General features: G+C 36.3%; 1 protein-coding gene across 1 annotated transcript in view; it reads left to right on the top strand.

The window, feature by feature from the left end:
* Window positions 1-25,657, top strand: part of TTC27 (tetratricopeptide repeat domain 27) — a 124,569-nt gene that overhangs the window by 30,433 nt on the left and 68,479 nt on the right. Inside the window, exons 8-9 of the mRNA XM_032683979.1 lie at window positions 1,732-1,844; window positions 13,269-13,335. Of these exons, the coding sequence (XP_032539870.1) occupies window positions 1,732-1,844; window positions 13,269-13,335 (180 nt within the window). The remainder of the gene's footprint in view (window positions 1-1,731; window positions 1,845-13,268; window positions 13,336-25,657) is intronic.

The following is a 25,657-nucleotide window of genomic DNA, read 5'->3' as shown; positions in this document are numbered from 1 at the left end:
CTGAAGGGAAATTAATAGGAAATTTGGAAGACTGTTAATATAAGTCCATTGTCTGTTTTTAATAGATTCTAAAAACTACTACTGGTAACTAAAAACCAGTAGTATGATAATTGATTTCAGGACCAATTGTTTTGCTTGGTGGTTTTGGTTTTTGTTGTTGGTTTTTTTTTTTTTTTGTATTTTTTGTTTTTCAAGGGAAAGAGAAATAATATTACAGCTACCCCCTCTTTGCTTGCAGCCAAAGGAATCTTTCATTGTTTCCAAGCAAATACAAATCCTATGAACATAGTAATTTACACTTTTCAACCATAGATTTTATTACTTTCTCCTTTAAAGTTAAGTGACAGACAATGAACTTCAGGTAGCATAGTTTTTTGTAAAAGTTGTGGTGGTTTGGGCTAGGCCTTCCTTGGTGACCAGTTTGTAACCAAGGAAGGGTCCAGATTTACCCAGTATTCCCTACGATTTTTACGTAAGCCAGATTATAAGAAGAAAGGAGGAGAGGCCTTCGCTCTCTTTCCTTCCGGCGGCTTGGAGGTGCAGGTTCCCTGCTGTTGAGTCTGCCGTGTTGGGGAGCGAGGCCTGGTAGGGCCTTGTCGACCTTGGGAGGCGGAGGTTGCCGGCGATCGTACCGGAGCGACTCTCGGTTGTCCCAAGGAGAGTGGTGGGATATTTTCTTTGCTAACTCTTAGTTACTAGATCTCGGGCTACTGATTGGGATATATATATTATTTTGGTTTTGTTCCCTTTCCCTTCCCCCTTCCCCTTCCCTTGTGAAATTCTATATATTTTTAAATTGTGTATATATTTCAATTGTAACATAAGTGTAAATATATTTATATATATCACTTTAGCTGTCTCTCTCTCTCGTTTCGGGTTTTCTTAGTTGGTTGGTTTTTTTCCTCTCCCTCTTCTCCCTGAGGTTTTTGGGGGGGGGGGGGCTTCTGGTGGTAAGGTTTGGAGACTTGGCAGGGAGCCAGCTTCAAACCATATCAAAGTTAAATTAAATACTCTTTAAATAAAAAGTGTGTTCCAGAGGAAGTTTTATGGAAATTCATAACTACTTGTGCAGGAGCACGTTTTCAGAATACCCCTTCTTGCCTTTGCCAGAATAAAGTATCTGGAGGTGCTGGCTTGGTGAAGATTTTTCAGACTGTGTTTTTTTAATATCAAACTCCTTTTAAAAAGAAAAAAAATCCTCTGTGTAAGGTATATACCTGTACTGGCAGAAGGTATGCTTTATGTACTTGGGCTTTGCTGATACTTAAAAAGAAATTCTTAGATTCCCAGAGGTCCATGGTTGCTAGCCTGAGAGCCTGCATTAATGACCATAACATTAATCTGTTTCAGCTTGTCTGTGTATACATGTAATAGAGGATGAAATTGTTGATAATTCTGTAAGCAACAGTTTGAGAAGGAAAACTTCCTTCAGCCCTTGTTTAAATAGAAAATCAATATTAGGTAACCTTAGAGTTGCTCTGAATGCTGTTCTTTCTGTATGAGAGTCAGTATATTTGTAGCAAAAGTGTGTTGGATGATATTTCCTTGTAGTGGCTTCATTATTTAGTTATTCTATCATAATTATGGTTGGTAGATTACTTTCCCCTCTCTCTTTCTGTAATGGTAGTATTATCCTTTTTCAAACAAATCTATCTTTTTTCATATTTTGAAGGCATAAATTTCTCTGTAACTGTTTTTATCTATTTTAAAATATTTTTTCTCTTCCAACAGAATTGTGATTTAAATGATGACACAGTGCTTAATGAGATAAAATTAGCAGATGCTGATCAGTACCAGATACCTGATTTGTGTGCAGAAGAGCTTGCTGTAATCCTCGGAATATGGTAAGTTAGTATAAACTAACTTAGTTTAGTTACTTTAAAAAAAAACAACTGCATGAATCATTGTGACAATGAAATAATGAAATGGTGAGTTGATGGGACTTTATTCCTTTCCTTATTATACAGTCTGGCTAAAATGCTAAAAGATTTGCACTATACGTGGATAGCATTTTCAGTTATCTCAGTGTGAACATTAGTGTCCAGTTCAGAATTTCAGCAATATTTCATTAATTACTGTATTGTTGTTTTATGCTTAAAAAGCATTATATTCTTTGTGCCTCAAATTAGTTCTGTTTCAAATGTCAGCTGTGATTAGCTAGCGTATAGCGACACTTTGGTAGATTTTGGAAACATACTTCAGATTCTACAACTGTCAGCTTCCTATGAGGATCAACCACCAAGAAAGACACTGCTGTGCTATTCAGTCAAATGGGAATACTTGTATAAATTGAGTGTCCGTTGCTAGTTATAAGCTATAGTGCAAAGTCCTTGTGGTTTTGCACCTCCGTTTTTTTTTATTTTCGTGGCTTTCGGAAATTATATGCTACGTCGATTCTGGAAACAGCACAGAAGAACAAAAAGCAGCTTGAGAGCTGAGGATCGTAACCTGGCTGCTGCTGAATATTCTCATTTTTCTAATGGAGAATATTATTTTCTATGACATAGTAGTCATGTAGTCAATGACAGTTATCCTACAATTTTTTGTGTGTGATTTGTTTCAGAAGTTACAGTATGTAAAAGTAATGTATAGTCAATTGGTGTCTTCGATGCAACATTCATCATTAAGGATTCTCAAAGCACTTCTGTGATGTATGAGTTGCAAAGTGATGTAATCTGCAGTACTGCTTGGATATCTTGCCCATTGTTCAGCTCCTGGCTGCCTTCTGACTTGGGCAGTGAGAAAATTCAGTGGCATAAGCTGACAATGCAGCTTTTGACAGTTGTTCCTTTGTGATGTGGGAGTTTGTTTGTTCTGTAGTATATGTTATAATATTTCTCTTTCCGACTCTCCCCACTTGGCAAAATTTTCAGATACTTTTCCCCTTCTTGTCCATAAAGTGAGGTGAAAGTCAATAACGTAGAGAAGATTGTTGCCTTTCATATGCCCACTTCTGAGACCAGCTTTTTGAAGAACCAGATGGTTGCTTGGCTGTATATTTCCAGTCAGATGTGAAGTTGCATGTCTGTACTTTCAGCTATACCCTTTAATCAGGAATTCATGAGTGGAGTATGTGCTGTGGCTTCGTATTTTCTTAATTCCTCAAGTCTTAAACTTGTTTCAAGGCCAAATCTAGATCCAGTTTGAGGATCAAGGAGTGAACAGTGAATCGACATATATTCTTAGCCCAGACACTTTAGTTTTTCACACTGACTGAAGTCAAGGCAAAGCCTTCCCCTTCCTGAGGAGCATTTTCATGAACACTTTATTTTTAACACAGTATTGTCTTATATTCAGATTATCCTTCCTGCCCCCACACTTCTGAAGAAAATTTTAATTTGCCTATTGTTCTTTTTTATTTTTTTCCTTTTTATTCTTTTTAAAGGGTAGAATTTGAATTTTACATTGGCTAGCTGCACAGTGGGTTTCTTGATAACAGTATGTCACTTAGAAACCACCACTGTCATGCTCTGAATAGTGGCTAGAAACCATATTGACTGCCAGCTGTGTGTGTACATTATAATCCAAGTGGTATGGGAGTTTGCAGGACTCAAACCAAGAAGAAACTGAAGCAAACCGACCAAACAAAATCCATTGTTGCTTCTGTATAGGAATAGTAAATGCCATTCAATGGGTGGGGTAATGCTAAGTAACTGAAATAGTTTCACTCAGAGATGGAGACAATATTTGATATCCAGCCATGTTGCAGAAAGGTTAGTAGGATGCCAGCTTTGAGAACTGTTCTTGTGCCTGACTGGAGTTTAGGCTTGGATTGCTGGCTGTACCCTTGGTATCTATGCCAGCTATTGGTATATCACTTTGCAAGGAAGCATATACATGTTAAAGCACTTAGCATTGGCTTTTTAGCAAAACATTCTTCTCAAGCCTTAGCTGTAACAGATTCTGTGCTTCTCTTTCATGAGTGAGAACTTCAGTTCAGTAGAGTAAATGCTTCCTTTTATAATTAGTGAGTTGACTTCAGAATTCCTCTAAGTTTCCAGAGCAGTTCTGACTATACTTTAAGGTGGTGCTAGACCTGAACTGGTGACTTCTATTGTTGACTGCCACTGTCAGCAGTGGATTTTTTCCTAATGCAAATGCACTTTCAGACACTGATCTGGTTTGGTGGAGAAAGGCAGCCTGCAAATAAAGAAAAAAAAGTAAATGTAAGCAAATGTTTTTCCTATGCGTTTCACTCTGCTTGCTAATATTCGTTTTACAGCAAATGTCACAAAAATGCCCCTTAATTCAACTAAGATTTTTATATCTAAATAATGTTAAGTCAAAATCAGCAACATGCGGAAATGTTTGTGGACAGCAGAACAAACTGAAAATTGTCACAACTTCTGAAAAATACATAATGACAATTATGTAGGATACTGTGGAATTCCCTGAATATAGATAATGTTTCCTGCTGTAAAATAAATTTCATTTCGAGTAGGTTGCAATGATTAAATGGCTAAACAGAGTACTATTACAGTAGCAGTGCAAACATTTTTATCTCCTCCTCCCGAATAACATTTTAAGATGATATAAAATATTTTTAAAGGTTGGAAATATCTCATACCAGCTGTCTTGACAAAAATTCAGTTCTCATGCAGCATGCGTAAGCCTGTTTGTAAATAACATAAATAAGCCTGAATCAATTAGATATTTCTTTAAAAACTTCTCTTTGTTACACTGATTTTAGGAAAGAACTGGTTTATCAGTAATCCATTTATATTAAAAAAAACTAGCAAAGGTAACTGTACCCAGCCAGTTCTTTCCGGTATCTGTAATTTGAGGCAGTTTTCCTTTAAAATGTTTGGCTATCCTATTTCTTCTCTACAAATTCCTTTTCTTCCAAATACTATTTGCAGAACTACATGTAAAAGAAAACACTTACCTCTTATGATAATGAAATTTTAGTTAAAACAAAATGTAGAGGGAGGGGAAGAAGCACCCCAGTTTGCCTTGCTTACACAAAGGCCTCCTATTTCACTCTAATCAGATTTTGTAGTTACTGTATAGGAAGAAAGTGTCTAAAGGTGTCTTCAAATGGTCTCACTGCAGCAGTAATGAAATCTAAAGGAAATATTAAAAGAAAGTCCAAGGGGTGCAAAAATATCACTTGGCTTGCTTCACTTTTTTGGTATCTTAAATGAAAATAATTAGTCATGATGGTATAAAATTTATTTTATAGTCAGGCCTTAAGGCCGTGGCCAAAACTTTGTATAGAGCCTCAAGTCAAACTTTCAGAGGCTGATGGAAAAATATATTAAAGTTTCAATATAAAGGGAAGAAAATCCCTCCTCATCACTTGAATCACCATTTTTTAAAAGGGGAAAGCTTTTAGAAATTAGTTACAGCTATAGAAAAGTCTAAGAAAGCAAAGAGAAATATCTCACTGCTGGTTATTTCTTCATCTTTTACTAACTCTCAGGGATCAGATCGGGTCAAACTAGTATGTTGTACTGGAGGGTACCTCAGTGCAGTCAAAGGCTGTGCACCAGGCTTCAACTGGTAAGGAATTAGGAAGCCTAACTTCTATTTTACAGTAGTACATAGTTTAATAATCTATTGTATAGTTTACATGATGAGCTATAGTAGTGTACTTGAAGCAATTGCATAAGCACTAAATAGCATTAGGACTAAAGGATTTTTAACAAAATTACCAAACGTAAGCTTTTGAATCAATTGAATAATTATATAAAAAAAATATATAAAAGCCCAGTATAAATGTTGGCAATGGAAACCTCTTGAGTAAACTTGAGTAGGTGAAACAGGAAAACATTTAGCTACTTGAAATTTGAGAATCTAATCATAGCTGTGTGTTTGTTCTCTATTCAGTGGAGAAATCAGCACCTGCAGAGTGTGATTCATTTAACTTCAGGCTATTATTTTACAATGGATTGAATCCCTCCCTGAATTTATCTGTATTTTTGCATGGATTCTGAAGGAAGCACAGGCAGTTAGTTAGATTAAAGGCCTACATTTTACATGAGTAAAGTTAGATATGATGGGTCCTGTGGTTATTAATGCCAGAGCTGACACACGTCTCATGGAAGTAGAAGGTATGACATGAAATCTTGGACAGCTTTGAAGGTGTGATGAAGGTTTTTCTGTTAAATACTTTTTGACACTCTGGTTAATCTTTACAAACATATCATGTAAGTAAAAATTTTTTTTTTTTTTAAACAAACCAATTCCAGGTGCCAGACAATATAACGATCTCACAATGGTCAGTTTATGGCTGTTCAAAATAATTGCTACGAAATATATTCTTGTGCATTAGTACATAAAACTGTATGAAGAGATTCCACTGGGAAAATGAACTTCTATTCAGAATGCTCACGTAAAAAACATTAGTCGCTTGAAGTACCTTTGTGAGACTTTGAAAATCCTTGTAAAGTGATCAGTCTGGATCTGGCTCTTTTTCATTCACAAAATTAACACAGCTGGTAAAGCTGCATAGAAATATGGCAAATACTCATAAAATGCCTATGTGGAAAGACTGACCCATCTGTTCTTCACAGTGTATCTCATGCTGGTTAACTGTAGTTTTAAGCAGTTACCTGAGGAACCTGAAATTGTATTGTCTGCACTTGCAGAGGTGATGTGCCAGGAAACATAAGCAAGCAAAAACTCAGCAATTATCTGCATCCATCTAACTTTATACTCTGACTTCAAGATTGACTGTGAGAAGATACCTAAAGGTGAATAATAACAGAGCAAATTTGTGTTGCTCCCTTCTCCCTAATACTTCCCCAGCCTCTGACCAGTGATTTCCTGAGCCTAATCCGACTTGTTTGCACTGCAACCCTCAATGGGTCTCTCAAATGTTTGCCATCTTTCCTTAAGACCACATAAATTTCTGGCATCAGTAGCATCTTTTGGCAAAGGTGTCTGTCTAAATATTTTGTCTGCTGTTCAAAAAAACCTCCTTTGGGTAGTTTTAGTCACCAGTAGCTTAATTTAGTGATTTCACTCTCTTACTTCCTGACAATTTTGAAAATGTCTGCTATGTCCCTCTTTGATTAGACCTAGCCTAGTCAGACATTCCTTTTGTAGATGTTTGTAAGGCATAAAACATAAATATTCATCATAAACAAACACTTGTTCTAGCTGTCTGTTTCTGAAATTTTTCCAATACAGAATTGCTGCTTTTGAAATGAAAGGTCTAGAACAGAATGTGCTATTCATGGATGGACAAAGGCTTTATGTAATATTTTATGTAAGCTTTAGGTTATTGATTTGTATATTTAATGTAATACGCCCTAGTGTGTTGTTCTCTATTGCTTTCCTAATTAATTATTCACATTTTGATTTGTCTGTTTAACAGCTACCTAGTACTGAGCTAATGTTTTTATGCAGCTGCAGGGCTAATGAGTTGTTCCTGAGTAGAAATGATCCGATTGGAGCCTATCATTTTTTGTGACACTGAGACTGTGTTTCCTATTGTGCATTGCTTGGCATTTTTATTTTATTACCCCTTTTGCCTGTAAGGTCTTTCTGCAGCTCCTTATTGTCTATTCACACCTCCACTTCAAGAATGTCATATCATTTGCAAGTTTTATCATCTTGCTATACATTCTCCTCTTCCAGTTTTTTTATTAATATTAGAGCACATGGATCACAGCACAAAACCTATGCAGGATTATACCAATGACCATCTCCATACCATTTCCTATCTCTTAATCAGTTTAAGAAGGTCAGTTAACCTTTGCCAAGACATTTCCCTTTATCTCATGTGAATGCTAAGTTTCTTTGAAAGTCCTTCTTGGTGAGGAACTTCTCAAAAAAAAGTCTTAGAGATCCAAGTTGATTTCATCAACCATCTTATGTGTATCCTCATGCTGGTTAAACCGTCTGAAAGCCTCCAACAGGTTTATAATGCAGGATTTGATTTTTTGTTTTGTTTTGGTCTGGGGTTTTTGTTTGGTTTTGTTTTGAGGTTTTGTTTGTTTGTTTGAAGCCTAGCTGACTCTCCCCACTCACGTTGCATTTGTCCATGTATCTCAAGTCCTGTTCATTATAGTCTTTCCTTACTTACCTGCAACGGATTATATGCTTGCAAGCCAGTAGTTACACTGATCCCCTGACACCAGTTTTAAAGACTGGCATTATTTTTGTTGGTCTCTTATCTTCCTTCAGGCACTGAGTTAGTTTTAAATGAAGACTTAGTCACTGCTTTTAGCATCCATCCTGGTTTCAGCTGGGACAGAGTTCATTTTCTTCTTAGTAGGTGGTACAGTGCTGTGTTTCGGCTTTGGCACAAGAATAATGTTGATAACACAGTGATGTTTGACTGTTGCTTAGTAATTTTTACCCTAAGTCAAGGACCTTTCAGTATCTCATGGTCTGCCAGTGAGGAGCTGCACAAAATGCTTGGAGGGGACACAGCTGGGACAACTGACAACTGACCAAAGGGATATTCCATAGCATATGGAACTTTATACACAGTCAGTGTATAAAGCTGGGGGAAGGATGAGAAAGGGAGGGACATTTGAAGAGGTGGTGTTTATCTCCCCAAGTAAGTATTACATGTGATGGAACCCTGCTTTTCTGGAGATGGCTGAACACCTGCCTGTTGGTGGAAAGCAGTGAATTAATTCCTCTCAACCCATGAGTTTTCTTCACTTTTACTTTTCCAGTTCTCTTACACTCATTTCACTGGTGGGGGAATGAGTGAGCGAGCAACTGTGTGTTGCTTTTACTGTCTGGGGCTAAACTGTGACAGTGTTTCAGCTATTTCATCCCAAAACTAATTCTTTTCTGAATACTCTTTGTTCCTGTTAACTTAGCACTCAATCTCTTAGCATGTAACCTCTTTTACAGCTTTTTAGTTAGAGAAAGTTTTTTCTTTCCTGTAATTCTCTTACTCCGAGGTTCTGTTTTATCTGCCTAAAGAACATCTGTTTCTCATTGTGTTCTTTCCCTCTTCGATTTCAATAAACTCCTTAAGACAGGATTCAAGAGTGAACAGAAAATACCTGACAAAGCTGAATGATGTGATGATTAGTGACTTCTCTTCATGTTGTTATGAAAAATCCTAAGAGATCGTAGATCTTACAGCAATAGATTCTAGATTTCACTCAAATTTCAACTCCAGAAATTCTCTGGGATGAACTGTTTAAACTGTCCTTGAAATCAGAACAAATACAGGTCATAGAAGTACTCTGACAAGAGCTAACACAGTCATTAGAAATGCTTAAAACCAAGCTACAATTCTACTCTAGATTCAGATTCAAAATATAGCTTTAAATTTGATTTGATTCAGTGTGGAAAAATAATTAAAAAAATTTAGTTTTTCTCTTGTCTTTCAATGCTTGCATTACTGTAGTTATGTGTCTTCAAGCTTTGCAAATGGATTTGGCAGAAATGGAAATTAGAGATCTATTTTAGCACTGCTTTGATCTGGAAGAACTGCATCTATATGCTTCAAAAAACTGTGACAAAAATCTGTCTAGAATAAGAAGAGGATTCATCCTTTCTGCTTGAATCAATGTATTTTTAAGATGCTGAAAAATAAGTTACACTTTTGTCAAAATTTACCCGTCCCTTTGTTTACCCGTGCTTTTCAAAAGCTATGGTCATGTCACTCAACGTTCTGGTTGCCTAGCTGCTGTTGTGTTGTTGTAATACTTGGAGTTTTCTTGCTGCCTTTTTTTACGCTTTTGTTTTGTTTTGTTTTCTCCCCCATGCGTAGAGAAACTTATTGTTTTTTACGTGAAGTCACATTCGTATCAGTGACTAGCATTTAGTGACTTTAATTGACTACATCAAGCCAACTGTAAGTATTTCCACTAGCAGCTGACATTGGACAAGGACATTGGACATAGTAACTGACGCAGAGAATTTTTTATTACTTTCCTGTTTGCATGAAAAAATTTCTCAAGGAAGGGAAAAACAATTATATATACGACAGAATTTTTTTTCCCCTAGTCTTCACCAAAATTCAGAACTACACAAGTTAAATCAGGAAGGAGGAAAAATAGTTTTTCTTATTGTCAGTCCAACTTTACAGAATGTAACAAAACCAAAAGGAGGTGGCTTGCTTTTTGAAGCCTTTTTTCAACCAAAAGCATAATTAGTATGTCCTTGTGGCCACATTTATATAGCTTGCTCAAGCTGATGGTGGTATGAAACATGCTTCATACATTTATGCTGATGTGTGGAACCTCTGTCATAGGAAGTCTGTAGGAACATATTACATAACCATTTGTCTGAATTTAGAGGTTTGTAGTGCTGAAAGAGCTCTCAAGCTTTCTTCCACTGTAGAAATTGTTGTCTTATAGCTACTCTGGTCATGTTCTTCCCTACAGTAATGTGCAATTTTTTTTTTTTTTTCCCCCAAAAGAGTCCCTGTTGTGATAGCTGGTAACACGCACAATTTGGACAAACTTTCAAGTACAATGTAAAAAAAAGGTTTATTTCTAGTTTTCAATAATAGTGTCTGTTCTTCATTTTGTTAACAAAATACAAGGCTGAAAAATATAAACTGTAAGTATCATTAAATGAAAATTTAAAGATTTTTTTGAGAGTTGAAGGGGACCTCTAGAGGTTATGTGGTCCAACTTCCTTGCTTGAAGCAGTCAACTAGAGCAGGCTTTTTACAGCCATGTCTAATTGGGCCTTGAATATCTCCAACAACAGAGTCACCACAACCTCCGTGAATAATCCCTTCATGTGTTTTACTCTTTTTTTGTTGGAATTTCCTGGATTTCAGTTTGTGGCCACTGTTTCTTGTCCCTTCATTAGGCGTCGCTGAGAAGAGACAGGTGATTTCCTGTTCACTCTGCCATCAGGTATTTATAGACACTCATATGATCTCCTGGAGCCTTCTCTTACCCAACTTAAACTATCCCAACTTTCTCACTCTCTCCCTTTCTCAGGTGCCTGCCTATATTTACCATATTTGTGGCCCATTAATGGTCTTGCTCCCATATGTCCCTGTCGTTCTTGGACTGAGGAGCCTGAGCTGGAGACAGCACCCCAGGTATGGTCTCACCAGGGCACTGAGTAGAGGGGAAGGATCACCTCCCTTGACTGCTGGCAGGACTTTCCTAATGTAGCCCATGAGGCTTTGGATGACTTTGGTATGAGGGCACATTGCTGACTTGTGTTCAGCTTTGTTTTCACTGAGACCCCAGGTCCTTTTCTGCCAAGCTCAGTACCGGGTGATCAACCCCCAGGCTGTACTGGTGCATGGGGCTATTCCTCCCTAAGTGCAGGACTTTGCATCCTGTCCTGTCATCAAGGTCATTAATGAAGATTTCAAACTTTATTTGATCCCTGGCATACACTGCTGGGCACTGTCCTCCAGCTGGACTTCATGCTGCTTGGCATAGTCCTTTGAAAACAGCAGTTCATGTGGTTTTCAGTATACAGTGCTGTGCATTTACCTAGTCTATATTTTATCAGTTTATCTATGAGGATGTTATGGAAGACAGTGTGAAGCACCTTTCCAAAGTCAAGATAAAGCCCACCAACGTAGTCATCTCATTATGGAAGGCTATCTGGTTATTCAGGCGTGTTTTCTTCTCCTTAAATCTATGCAGACTACTCTCTCACCTTCTTGTCCTTCATATCACAGATTGGTTGCGGTGAGGAAGGACTGATGGAGTTGCTCCAGCAAGGTCAGTTCTTGGCATTTCCCTTGGCAGAACTGCATGAGGTTCCTGTCAGCCTGTATCTCCAGCTTCTGGAGATCTCTTTGGATAGTAGCATAAGTGCTGGTATATCAGCCACTCCTCTCAATATTGTGCCATCAGGAAACTTGCTGAGGGTACGCTCAGCCCCATCATCCAGATGCTTAATAAAGATGTTGAACAGTATTGAACTCTCTATAGACCCCAGTGGTACACCACTAGTTATTGGACTTCCAACTACACTTTGTACTGCTGATCACAACTCCTTGGGCTTGTCTGTTCAGGCGGTTTTCAGTCTTACTGAAGTTCAGATAGCCAGTGTCCACTGCTCTCCTCCAATCTACCAAGCTCATCATAGAGATTATCAAGTTGGTCAGGTGTGGCTTTCTCTTGGTGAATGTTACTGACTGCTGCCTTCATGTGTTAAGAAATGGCTTCAAGGATGTATTGCTTCATGAGATGAGGCTAACCTGGATCCTTCTTTTTTGCTTTTGCTGAAGACAGGAATGACATTTGCTTTCTGTTAGTCCTTGGGAACCTCTCTTGATCGCCATGACTTTTTAAAGATAATTGAGTTTTCAAAAGTCATCTATTCTTTATCTTATTCTTGTGGTTAGTAACAGGGTTTTAGTCAAAGTATTGATCATTATTTATGCAGTGGTAATTGTATCGTATGTACAAAGAAGAATTAATAAAATGGCAAGAAAGGAAAGTTAGATTGGGGCAAAGTCTTATCTCCAAAGTAAGGTATGTAATATAGGGAGTGTAATTTCAGTCAGTAACCTATCATCACAGTAAGTATCTTTGCAATTTTAGCCTAGAATATGAAGGCTTCTGCAAAATTTAGTGTGATAAATTTAAGCTTATGTATATGACCATTATATAGGTTTGGTGATGATCTGTGGTATGATATATTTTCACTTGATAGCTTTGGTTTTAACAGGGAGCTTGAATTATAGCTTTGCTTTTTGTGCGATTTGGTGATATCTCTTGTAGTATGTTTGTAAGTGTTGGTGGACTGTTGTCTAAAGAGAATGTCCACCCATGTAGAGTTGCAAGTTTCTTTATCATCTCTGTAAGCAGATCCAACTCTGAATAAAATAGTTTTCATTCTCACCTCTGTGTATTCTTCTGGTTTTACCCCTTTGAATACGACAAGGTAGTGGTAATGCTGGTTAGTGAGAGATGGACCCCTGTGGTGACATTTCTTGAGCAACTAGAAAGGGGGTGTTTGTTTGAGATTACCCTTCAGCATTAGTAGTTTTTTGCTTTGTGGAGTTTGCTTTCAGTTAGTTATAGGATTTTAACTGAAAACAGATCTCTATAAAAACAAACAATGGATTTCAAACTTTATAGGATTTGTGAAATCATTATTCCCATAAGCTTAAACCAAGTAAGACTTTTCACTTGAGAATAGTATTGGAAAGGTACTCTAAAATATTTTGGTCCTCTAAATGGTTCTTTATTTCTGTGACTATTCCTAGGTCTAGGTCATCTTCTGCACATACCATACTCCCATTTGTCATTGTTACAGTTTTCCAGAATGTCCTTTAGATTTCCGCAAGTTTGAAAAATGTGGTCTGCATAATGTTATTCTAAAGATGAAATCAGCATTGTTTTATGTTTTTCTCTTTACAGTATAGACTTCCAGAAGAACAATCCAATACACAAATTAACTGAAGAAGAACTTTTGGCTTTTACTTCAGTAAGTAACTTATCTGGACTTCATAGTAAACATGTTTTCACTTAATATTTCGGTACCAAGCAGTAATCTGTCATATTAACGAGGAACCTGTTTGTAAAGCAAATCCGTGTTAGTACTCAGGTGTTTCCTTAACTTTTTCTTATTTGAAGAAATTAAAGTGATGCTGAAGTTCTGTCTGATTTTCAGCCATCATCATGAGGAAGAATTTGACATTTAAAAACGTTAATTTCACCTGAAAACACATACAAAACATTTTTTAATGTGTTTGTTTGGTTTTTATTAGCTAAATGAATTATAGCTAATTCAGCAAACTCTTCCTGTGACGCTGTGAAAGTGCTGCTCTTTGAACAGTGTTTAAGTGGAGTTCAAAAGGATTTTGAACTTTATTCTATCAGATTTATTCAGTCTGTATCAGATGTTCTGCTTAGACATGTTTCTTCCCAGTTCAGTGGCTGATTTGCTGCAGAATAATTTTGTAACTTCCAAATGAAGCTTTGAAAATTCTCAGTATTTTTTCAATGTAATTTTTTTTTACTTAAGACAAAACACAATTTGCTTCTTTCTTGATCTTTTCTGCTTTTGTGTAGTTTTCAACATTATTTTAGATGGAAGGGTGGAGGAGGAAAGGCTTGTGATTATGTTGCCTTTTTTACTTACTTTCCACAATGTTAGACTTAACTTTGGGTACAATAAAGAGGACTTGCTTTCCTACCCAAGCCTTGCAGTCTGAGACTTTATTGCTGTAGTAGTGTCATCTGAAAAAATAAATTATTGGATCTTAGCAAAAATCCCTTTGATTTCAACTGAGCTAGAATTTTATCACTGGCAGTTGTAGTTATGTGAAAGGACTATGGACAGTAATCCAAGGTTAACTGTGGTAATGTTTGGTTGGGTTTTTTTTTTTTTTTGTAAAAGGAAGTTCAGTCTGTTGAAAAGAAAATCCTAATCTTATTAGATAAGTGTAAAATAGATTGGTTTTAAAGTAATGTTTGTTTAGATCTTTATGCTAATACAGTACATGTAAAATATGCATGAGGGAACTGAGTGAATTTTTGTAAAACAGTTTGGGTTTTGTAGGTTTTCTGTTTGTTGCTACAGTGATAGTAGTGCTTTCTCATGATATAATTTCTAAAGTACTTTGTTTTGAAGTACACTTTTGTTCTGTGTTGTTTTCTGAAAAGGTAGGAATAGAGAGCAGGAAAAAAATGAAATGTAGAAAAAATGAGAGTTTCCACTCTCATTTCATATTGTAGTAATTGAAGTACCCAATAAGAATATTAAAGAATGATGACCATTGAAGGAAAAGAAAAAATTACAGAAACAATCAGTACATACAAAGACAGGAAATATGCACGTAGAAAAGCCCATAGGAATTAAAAAACCCACCAAACTGGTGAACTGAGTACTGCAAGGTTTTTTTAAAAAATGGTGAAACTATTACAATGCCATTTCCCCCCCAAAATACTGTTAATACAAACAAGACATGCATATAATTTCATTAAAACAAACCCTACCATTTTTGTTGTTAAAATCATGTTAAAGCATTATATAGAATTATAAATAGATGGTTTTCTGTGACAACTCAGAACCTTGCTTCTCAGATGTAGTTTCCAAATTCCCTGCACTGTTTTTGTGTACTTCTTGCTTCAGTCTTCACACTACCTGCTATTGTTCATGTAATTTTTGGGTGGAAAAGCAACCATCATATACCTGAATCTGGAAATAACTTCTCCGTATATTCTATGATTTTAATATGAAATGGAGTGATATTGTGATAACAGAACAAGATAGATTGTACTCCTGTAGTGGTGTACTTTCCAGAATAATAAAACTAGCAATGGGGTTTAACTGTTTTAACACTTGAGTTTTCAGACATTTAAATGTTCTTCAGGTTTTACAGGAGAGTAGAAAAAGTTGAGGTAGCTCATACTCTAGGAAAGACAGATAATCAGCTTTTTTGTCATCTTTTTATCTGACATTGCTTGATAGATAGTATTACCTGTTATCTGAGATGTAAATCGGTTGGGTGAATTCTTTATCATGATGAGAAAATTAAACTGCATTTTTCTGCCACCTAGTGGGTGATCCCTCAAAATCCACAGGACAGCTGATTAACTTGCTTTTTAATTTTTTATTGCAGTGACTGTGGGGAGCTTATGTTTTCACTTATTTATTTATCTTTTCATGGAGCTTCTAAGTCAGCTACGGCTTGCTTCACGCTAGTAAGATCAGAAGCCACTCTAGTAAGATCAGCAGGTTAGATCTCCTGAGAAACAGCTGAAAGATATGTGTAGGCTCCCCTATCGCTCTGTGCTCAGAGTAGCAAAACCAGAAGGGTCTATGGCAATAAACGAAGAGGAATGTAGATCTCATTAGTAATGCAAAATTCAGTGGACAGCAGTGAGATAAAGTAACTGGTAGTCTAAAAATGAGATTAAATAGTAAATTTCAATATCAGAATAGTGTTCTTTTAAACTTTTGCTTAATGTTACCAAGTTAACTGGATGTACGGACACAAATTAATCTTACCATTATTTTCTCTTTTGATCTTGACCTATGCTCTAAGGCACAAGAACAAGTTTGAATTGTAACAATCCCATCCCAAATCTTTCCTGGAAGCTGAAAGCAGGAACTAGACATTAGCTTATATAAGTTACTTTCATTATATGTATCTTGTGGCATTTTCATCTGAGCCTAAAATTGTGAATAGTCACTGCAGAATTTCGTGATGAAATTTCTGAGCTCTTTTGTGTCTTAGATCTGGGTCACTGAGGCATATCCATCCACTGTGCTCCCTGGAAGTAGGAATGTTCTGTGTCAATGTTAACACAGCCTTGTGTGAATGTTAACACAGCCTTGGTTCTTATGGTGTCTGCCAGCTGAGTAAAAAAAAGTGGCACCGTAACTGTTACAATTTATACTAAAGGTATTTACCAAAATAGGACAATGAGCACCATATCGATGCTGCTCTAGTAATTTCTTTAGCATCATTTAAACTGCTCTGTTGTGTGTGTGAGCAGGCATCTTCTCAGCCTACATGTGGATTCCTAAATCTGCAGGCTGGTTAGATGGTTGTCATGCATTCATCTGATATCTGCTGAAATTTGTTTCCTCAAAAAAGGAAGGCATTTCAAGATATCTTAGGAAACTTGAGAAATTATAAGGCATTTTAATTGCTCAGTGAATTATCAAGAGATCTTCTTGCTTTGGACATTGCAAAATAAATGCATGTGACGTTCAATTTCTCTTGAGCAGAGAGAATTAAGATATACATAGTACGGGAGGGAAAGGATGATCAAATTGATCTCAAGTAGATGATGTGGTCCTGCCTCATATTAGGTGTAGTTTGGAAAAAAACCCAGGCATTCTAAACTCCCTTTTAGATCTGTAGAAGTTGAAAATTACTAGATCTTTAACATATATATATTTAACAACAGAGCTTACAATACTAAAAATAACACTATTAAGTCACTGCAGTCAATACAAAAGGATTGCTGCTTTCCATTTACTTAAATCACTTGGAAGAAGTTGCCATTGTCCTGCAAGTACTAGCTTTTGTAGCTCAAAATTACTTTCAGTCTTGCTAATTTTTGAAGCAAGCTGTCAAGGTGTATGTGGTGTGATTGGCTGGGATAACACCTTTTGGTACAATAATTTGGACTTAAATCTTGAGGTGTTCTCATCAAATCTCTTAGCCTATCATCAGCATAATATTTCAACTTTTAAGATATTAATCTGTAAGTGAAATTAGATGTACCTGATTTTGTTTTTCTTCTTGTATTTTTATTGTTGATTTAATGTCTTTACATGAGAAGTAACGTAGTTCAGATTCTACGTTATAGCATAAGAAGAGTAAGAATAAACACAAAAATAAAACATTTGATTTTAAAGAGGATAAAATGTTACTTTACTCACACCTAACAGTTTAGGGAAACAGTTAAAATTTTTAAAAATTTTTTCTCTTATGGTAAGCACTTGGTCCCCTGAGAAAGCAAAGATCTTACTGAGAATTCAAATATCACAAAAGCTTTGGAGACACAGGTATGCAGTTGATATTTGGGGAATGTTCTGAAATAGCTAACTGAATATTGCATTTAAAAGCCATTTTTAAGAGAGGGAAAGAGGGACAGTAAGCCAGTAGTGAGACTCAGTGCTTCTCTGGTAGAAGTACTGGTTTCTTCCTTATAATAAACTTTTTCCCCAGAGCTTTCTGTATAGGAAGTAGGAAGCAGATAATGTAAGAAACCAAAGAACTAGCACAGTGCTGCTTTTACATCGAGATTTTGTAGCTTAGTTTACTCCCAGGTTCCTGAGTTAGTTTTGCAAAGCTTAAATATGCTTCCTTATCCATCTTTAATTTCAGTGGATTTTTTTTTAATGTAAAAATACAAATGTGAAGTTCTGCTATGTTTTATTTTGGACACCAGTTTTTCCCTAGAATTTCACAAGTACATCACTGAGCTGTATAGCAGTGGCCAAAATACTTCTTTTAGAAAAAAATCCTTTTCAAAAATGAGCAAAAGTAAGGTCTTAAAATCACTTCTATTAAATACTTGCTGTGTACATTATTTTGAATAGGTCATGCAGTTAAGACAATATACCAGAGAGGAGACTAAATGAACAACAGTGTTACATAAATGTACGTGATATTAAAAAAATAAATAAATTACATTTAAAGCTTTATAAATGGTGTTTGTGATGTCAACATAAGCCTTAGAAAAGAAGCCTACAAAGTATTTCTGAAATGTAAAAAAAAAAGTTTCAGGAACACATGAAAGCTCTGTGTAACAACTAGTAATTATTACTTTATGTTTTAATTTAATATGATGCAGTTTTTGGAGGGAAATAGGGAAAATATTAAATACTGGATGGTGTTGCATTATTATCTTACAAAAGAGAAAAATGTTTTCTTTTTAAAACAAAACACTAATAGGATTAAACTCTGCAATGCAAGTTCTTACTGCTTTACAGAAAGCTTATACTATAGCTTATATTTTACATACTATGGAGATAATGCAATGTTTCATAGTCTAATATGACCCTCCAACAAGTATCCCGGATTAAGGAGCTGCAGCTGGTCCTTAAAATTACCCATTCCATCTGTTGAAGCCTTTGCATAATCCAGGAGAAATGGACTTTGTGGTAAATGTGATAAGCACCTAGCCCAGTGTAGAAGAATATTACTTTTTCCCCTTATTAGTGTGTTATGGTCAAGGGACATTGAGTGGTAGCAACAGTATTAACCTGTGGGGAGCTGAGAAAGTAAGCAGAACCTGTGGAAGAGAAGCCTTGCTTTGTTCATTCCCATATCCTTTGGAATCCACAGAAGATGGGAAGGGAAAGAAAAGCAACCATGGAAAATTTAGTTGCTTTGGTTTGTTATACTCCTGAGACTTCTATCATTTATGGAGAGTAGAACAGTTGGTTTCTTTATTAAGTGATGAAAGTGGGAAAAGGAAGCTCTGGCAATTCTTCTGTCTGTGTGCAGAACAGGTGAGGATATCTTTCTGAAAGAGGAAAAAAAGCAGTTGTAATAGCTTTTGCTTGGAGTACAAAACTTAAAAGCTGTTCACCATCTTCAGACAAAAATACTGTACCATTCTGAAATGTTTCCAGTAATGGTGTGAAGGATACCAAGGTCTGATTGAGGACTTGTTGAATGTGGAAGGAGTGTGCAAAATCCAAGGAATACTGTGTATTCCAAAGATAGACCAGATGGGAATGTTTTTCCACTGTGTAGAGCTACCAATTCCATAAGAAACTGTTTTTACTAAGAAATTTGAGAATGGTTGGACAGATTTTTTTCCAGAGGTGGGCATTTATTGAGTGTAATAGAAACTGATGTTGTATGGTACCTTTTGAAAATCACAGTGAAGAATTATAGTGCACATTTTATTGAGTGTATGTGTATGAATATGCATATATGAATAGTTTTTCTTCTTTTCAATGTAGAAGGAGGGCTTTGGGAGGAGGGAGTGGAAGGTGGAAATGGGAATGCTTTGTTTTTCTCATCTTTTCTATGGCATTTGTGATATTAATGTGGAACTAGGGAGCAATTAAATCACGGCATATGATATTTTTAATGTTAAGCCTTCCTATCAAAATCTCTATAAAACTAACATGCCAATTTGGTTTCTGAAGAGAAGTTGTTTATATAACTTAAATAAAAGCAGTGCATTTTTCTCTGCTGAGAAAATGGCTGCAGTTTTTTATGTTTTATAAGCAGCAAGAGTATTGAAAAGCTCATTAAGAGTGCCATGTGTCTCTACTGCTGTAACTTTAGTGGCTTTGTAAAAAGTTTCTTTCACTTCTTTTTCTAAGCTGTATTGCCCATTTTGAATAGACTCTGTTGGTTACGAGATTATAACACTGCAAAGGCTTTCTCTCAGCAAAGCCCTGCTAGTACTAGTGAGACTTTTTTTTAAAGTAAATGAACTCAAACCTATTTTATTCTTTTTCTTTTCTTTCATTTATTTTTCTGTTCTAAGCACTTTTATTCAAAAGTCTGAATCATTTTGCAGGAATGTCAGGATCTAAACACTTGCTAATTTAATGCATGTATGCCTTGTGGCCCATCTCACAATATTGGGAAATCACATTGAGTATAGCAAAAGAGAAGCTGCTTGTTTCTGCTGCACGTTCAAAGACTCAACTGGATTTCTTGGAAGCTTGTTCACAAAGTGTCTGTTACATACCTTTGGGATGTTTTGTGGATAGGAAACTAGCCTAGTGTTGTCAGTCATGTTTGCTGCTGTTGTATTGTATGCATTTAGGTGTTTTGGGTAAAGTAACTGGGTGCTGTAGTACATGTGTTGCAGGGTAGGGGGGAAGCTTGCATTCCATTCCAAAACTGGGATTAAGTAACGGTCTGTTTGAAGTTGGTTTATTTTACAAAGTATCAAATTTCAACATAATTGACGCTTTTATCCCTTTCAACTTTGTTCTCCTCTGTGGTCTAAATTCTTTCCGCAGTCCCTGGGATCCACAACTCTGCTTGCATCACGTCTTGCAAGAGATGATTCCTGATTTATTGTGTGCCTTTCTGAGCAACAAATTTGGGGTAGCCTTTCCTTTCTAGAATAACATGCTCTTTTGTGTAATCTGTACAGAATTACTTGAGCAATAAATTTTAGTGGTCTCACTGAAACTGCAGTGCTAAAAGAACATGAAAATCATGTTTAAATATTAATAGATTATTTGCTTGTCTAAGGGTTTGAGAAGTTAAGCAGGCAAATTTGATGACAGTTAGTAACATTTTTTCCCACAGTAGCCTTTCTTCTCCCCCTCCTCCTTCTTCTTTATCTATCAGCAGCTCACTTATTTTTTCTAGCAGCCTCTCTGACAGCCAGTTGACATGTCACAGGCTTCCCTTCCCCCCTTATGTCCTTCACCAGTTATAACTATTATAATCTACTTAAGCAAGAAAGATTTCGTTGCAGAAAGAAAATTAAATTAAACTCCCTTTCAACAAAACACTGTCTGAGGTATCATCCGAAGGAAATAGGACATTCTCACTCTTCTATATGGTGCTTAATAATCTATTTTTGACAGTGTTCTGCTGATCAGTTCAATTCATGTGTTATCAGTACTAGCAGTCACTTTTTTTAGTGACATATTCTACTGATCTACCTGTTTGGCTGGAAGGAGCACAGATGAACTAAACAAGGAGTAAATACAATCTCCCCTTTTTCCAAAGTAAATACCATCGGAAAAAATGAAGATGGTTGAATTCTTGTTTGCTACTGTCTAAGCAACTTGAGTTTAATTTTCTATGATCATATCATGTCTATATTTTTGACTGGAAGTAGAATATTTTTCATCTCAGTACACCAAGCAGTCTTTCTGGTCTATGTTAACGACAAAATATTGAAGCAGGAAGAGATTTTTTTGATTTAATGCACAATTTAGGACAGGTTTGATTAGAATGTTATAGTCTTTGATTGCAGTCATGAAGTATGTATTTTTTCTTCCCCCCAAGGTGTCTGAAATGTGTAAATCTGATACTCAATGATTCATTTATCATCAGTAAAATGTCACTGTTTTGTTTTTTGTTTTCTTTTTAAAGAAAAACAGATGCAGTCAATTCTAGCTATTCTTCTTCTAGCCACTTTGGGAAAAAATATATGAACTCGATAAGCAATAAATCTATCTTACCCTGCTCCTGCTTGAATTTCTTTTTCCATTCCCCAAAAATTAAGGATGAAAAACTGAAACGTCTCCAATGAGTTTTCCTTTCTTTAGTTTTTTTCTTCCTTTGATCTTTTTACTTCTGAAGTTTTAGGTAGCCAGGCTACTGGAAGGGATTTCTAATTGGTACTTTCTTTGGTACATTTGTTGATGGTCAGTTTAAGATTTTCGAGTGCAAAAAATGTTTAATCAAGTTCTAAATCTATAAACCTTGGGCTTTTGAAAGGAGATGCAAAGGGGAAGGACTTGGAGTCCCTGTTTTTGAGAAATTTTCCTAAAAAACACTTACAGCTTAGATTCAGTGAAACATCTGTTTACTTGCTTAGCGGTCCTACTTTGAGTAAACCCCATTATGTTCAGCAGTGATTTTGGGTGTTGTTTTGTGCCATGTACTGCCCTTGTATAAGGAGTTAGTTGGCTTCAGTATGTTATGGAAAAACATGGTGCCCTCTATGTTATAGAAGGACAAAGATTAAGCAGCTCTAATTCTGGTAATTCTACAGTGTTTCCTTTTTTGTCTTTTATCAAAAGCTGCACATTTAAATAGTAAAATGGAATTTTCAAATGCTGTTGACTGGAAATTAAGGAGTTGAGATTAAATTAATTTGTGAAACATTTAAATGCATCTGCGTGGAGGATGTATGCACATTTATTATACATGTATCTGTAGAATGCTTGAATTCAAGTACTGATCATGTTTTAAACAGTACATTATGACTGAAGGGGGGGAAGCATGTGTTCTTGTCAGCAGGACCCCACTGCGCAGCTGTTTGTGTGTTTTTCTTCCACAAATACATTTTTATTGGTATAACTTACATGCTGATAAAGGAAAGTGTTATTTTTAATACATAATTGTAACATGAAATATGCAAGAAAACTTCATAGGGTAGCTCACATGAAGCGTTTGTGACCCTTGTGAAAAGTAATTTCCAGTTGTGCAAATACACAAATAAGAAAGGTTCATATTCTGTTCATGAAGGTTAGCTCATTGCATCAAGAAATCGAACCAATGCCAGCTCATTGGACTGTTCATGTGATGTGTATCATAAATGAGTCTCGTGATTACTGTGAGAAAAGTCAGACTTTTTTTTTCTGTGTTTAATTTATATGCTTAGCATATATGATAATATGGTATGGCATAAATACATCTGACATGTTTGGATTGGCTGCATTAATCATAGCAAGTAGAGCTGCTAGTTATGAAGACTATTCAAATAAATGCCAATAAAATGTTTAAAAGCATCATGCTCTACTTGTTTCAGTTTGCAAAAATGTTTTAAAATATTTACACTATTTAATGTTCTTCTAGCTGGGAAGCTGAGATGTGAGGCCTTTTCTGAACTGAAATAAAAATCGTGACACTAGGTATTAGTTGGTATATTTTGACATATTTGAGATTTTACTGCCTTGTCTGTATTATTCTTAAGCATGTCTTGCATTAATTAAATTGGAGCTCAGGCTTTTTTTCTTGAAAGACTTAATGTCTTGTGTCAGCTAGATTTTTCTTCATTACATTTGTCAGAATATGTTGGCCAACACATTCTACAATGAATTCTGTCTAGTCCAGACAAAAGATGAGAGAGAAAATCTTTTAGAGATTTCTATAAATAGACAGGGAAAGATTTTTCTGCACTGTAAAATGAAATGTTTGATTTCAAAATTCCAACACTTGGAGAGGAAAAGCATATGCATTACATTCCCCCAAATTAGTACTGTGCCTGGTTTGAGGTTTTATCATTGGCTAAAACTGAGATGTTTTCTTTGCTTTTTAGTTTAATACATGTCAGTGAAACCCTTACAGTTTTTAGAATAAAGGAAGGAAATATGCTTAGAAAACTGTTTGTATTTTGAACAGCTTTCATGGTCTAAAGCTGTTAATAGCTTAGTAGTAAGAATCAAAAAGCAAACAGGTCATTTAGTTGTTGGAATAAGGCCATATTTCTCATCTTACAGCTTATTGTACAAGAACTTCAGTGTGTATCTTTTATGTGTCTGTATCTCTTCCTTATCTATAGTAGGCAAATGTTTATTTCTGTTTGTTGTATCTCTAATAGAGCTGGGAAAATGTAAGGCATGGTGTGTACATAACTAAAAAGATTGCCTCCTTTGTTTGTCAAAATAAAATGTCTCGTAGCTTCTTCAGACTAGATATAAGGTGGACATTTTTTATGAAGACAGTGGTAAAACACTGGAACAAGTTACGCAGAGATGTGGTAGATGCCCCATCCCTGGAAACATTCAAGGTCAAATTGAATGGGGCTCTGAGCAACCCAATCTAGTTGAAGATGTCCCTGGTCATTGCAGGGGGATTGGACTAATGGTTTTTAAAGATTGCTTCCAACCAAAACCATTTATGATTCTTCATCCGATTTTCATAGTAATTTTAATAACCACTCTTGTTTCTGTGCATAATACAACCGGTCAGATACTAGACTGTTGTGTTTGAATCTTAATCCATTACAGCTCACGCGTCTAACTTCTTTTAAGCCAAAGCACATCCCAAACATTGTCTTTGGTCTCTAATGAATGTATTCAGATTATAGCTTCTCTCTACACAACTCTGTCAGCTTTAGGCACGTTACTTACTTTTGCCCACCAAGAGCAGTCTCTTGCTCTTCCCCCCCCCCCCCAGTATTAGTCACTTGTGCCTGTGTCAGCTTCCCTTTTTGTTTACTCACCCATGCCATATTGCCCTCAGCCCTCCTTTGTCAGCTCTCACCTCTTGTTTATCTGACTTTCACTCTTGCTCTCATCATCCCTAATTCCTTCCTTTCTCATGTATCACTGACTATTTTTATTCCATTCCTTCCTGTGTTAGTTGCTTCTTAAGGAGTTAGTCTTCTTTCAGGACCATTGTGTCCTCAGTCTCTGAAAGGAAGGTGGCGGCTTTGTTTTGCTTCTGGAAACTAAACTTTTGCACTTAAGGTTTAAAGCCAGGCCGCTGGTGACCTCTGGCAGCTTGATCCTGTTGCTTATGAGAGCAGGAGCTCTTTAAAAAGACAAAATACGTCTACTGGTGAAGTCAGGTAGGAACTGAATGAAACCAGAAATCAAGAAGTCTCTAATGGACATTGAGACTTGCTAATATGTACTTTCTTGGGAAACTGCTGAGGCCATCCTAGAAGTCCCACTGAAATTGTCATCTCGAGTCATCTGCTAGCCCCTTAGCCCAGCAAACAGTAATTGAGTCTGGCCTCTTGCATTCAACATGTTATGCTTATTTGTGAACACCAAGTATCCCAGTATGTAGACTGCTGAACCGTAGAGACTGTTGTAGGCAGAATTCCTGTGGTGGATGCTGGCATTCAAAACGGGGGAAAACCAGGTAGACACACACTCCCCGTAGAGTCCGGTCTGCCACTGTGTGGATTTTCCCTCACTGTGCCTCCCTGTTCTTCTACAGACAGCTGTTCTTATGGACTGAGGGTTGTCAAGACGTTTTATAGAAATTCTATAATTTGTTCTGACATAAATAATGAATTCAATAGCAGCCTTACTATAAATCACTGGTCTAGGCATGTAATTATTCCTGATATTTTTTGGCTTTTCCTGTTACAGAAAAATGTGCTAGCTAATTTTGACTAGTTAGCAGAATGGGTTCACAAATTACATATTTTCATTTTGTAATGTAGAAAATGTATGCAACTGTTATTCTTCTTGTGCCCTTAAATAATGTTAAACTTTTGAAATTATGAAAACATTTAAATTGATTCTTTTCAAGATGATTTTGTGCCTTATACTGAGGGTGTGAAGGGAGCTTTTAAGGCTCCATTATTTTGTATAATTTTTGTGGTTGTGTTCCAAATCTGTCTGGGAACGAGTACTTTTGCTACCCTACATTCTCTTCCTGCAAAAGATACTCAGTTAAGGTATTTTAAGAGTAATTATTGTTAATGGATATTTGTCCTGAAGTTATCATTGCAGAAGTAAAGTTAAAAGTTTCTGTTACGGTACATCTGTGTGGTGTGAGATAACAACAGTATATAGAGAGTAGTGTTCTTCAGAGGCTGTCAATAGACCAAATGAACAGGAAGCATCACTGACAGTAAAAAACTGTAGTGGTGAGCTCATAGATGTGAGTAGGCACGCAGAACAAACTAATCCTACCACCTTGGGTCAGTTCCATAAGGGTGCA

The sequence above is a fragment of the Chiroxiphia lanceolata genome, chromosome 3, assembly GCF_009829145.1.
Source record: "Chiroxiphia lanceolata isolate bChiLan1 chromosome 3, bChiLan1.pri, whole genome shotgun sequence".
In the NCBI taxonomy this organism is placed as follows: Eukaryota; Metazoa; Chordata; class Aves; order Passeriformes; family Pipridae; genus Chiroxiphia; species Chiroxiphia lanceolata.
Note: the sequence above shows the minus strand (reverse complement) of the source record. Positions and strands in the feature narration are given on the sequence as shown.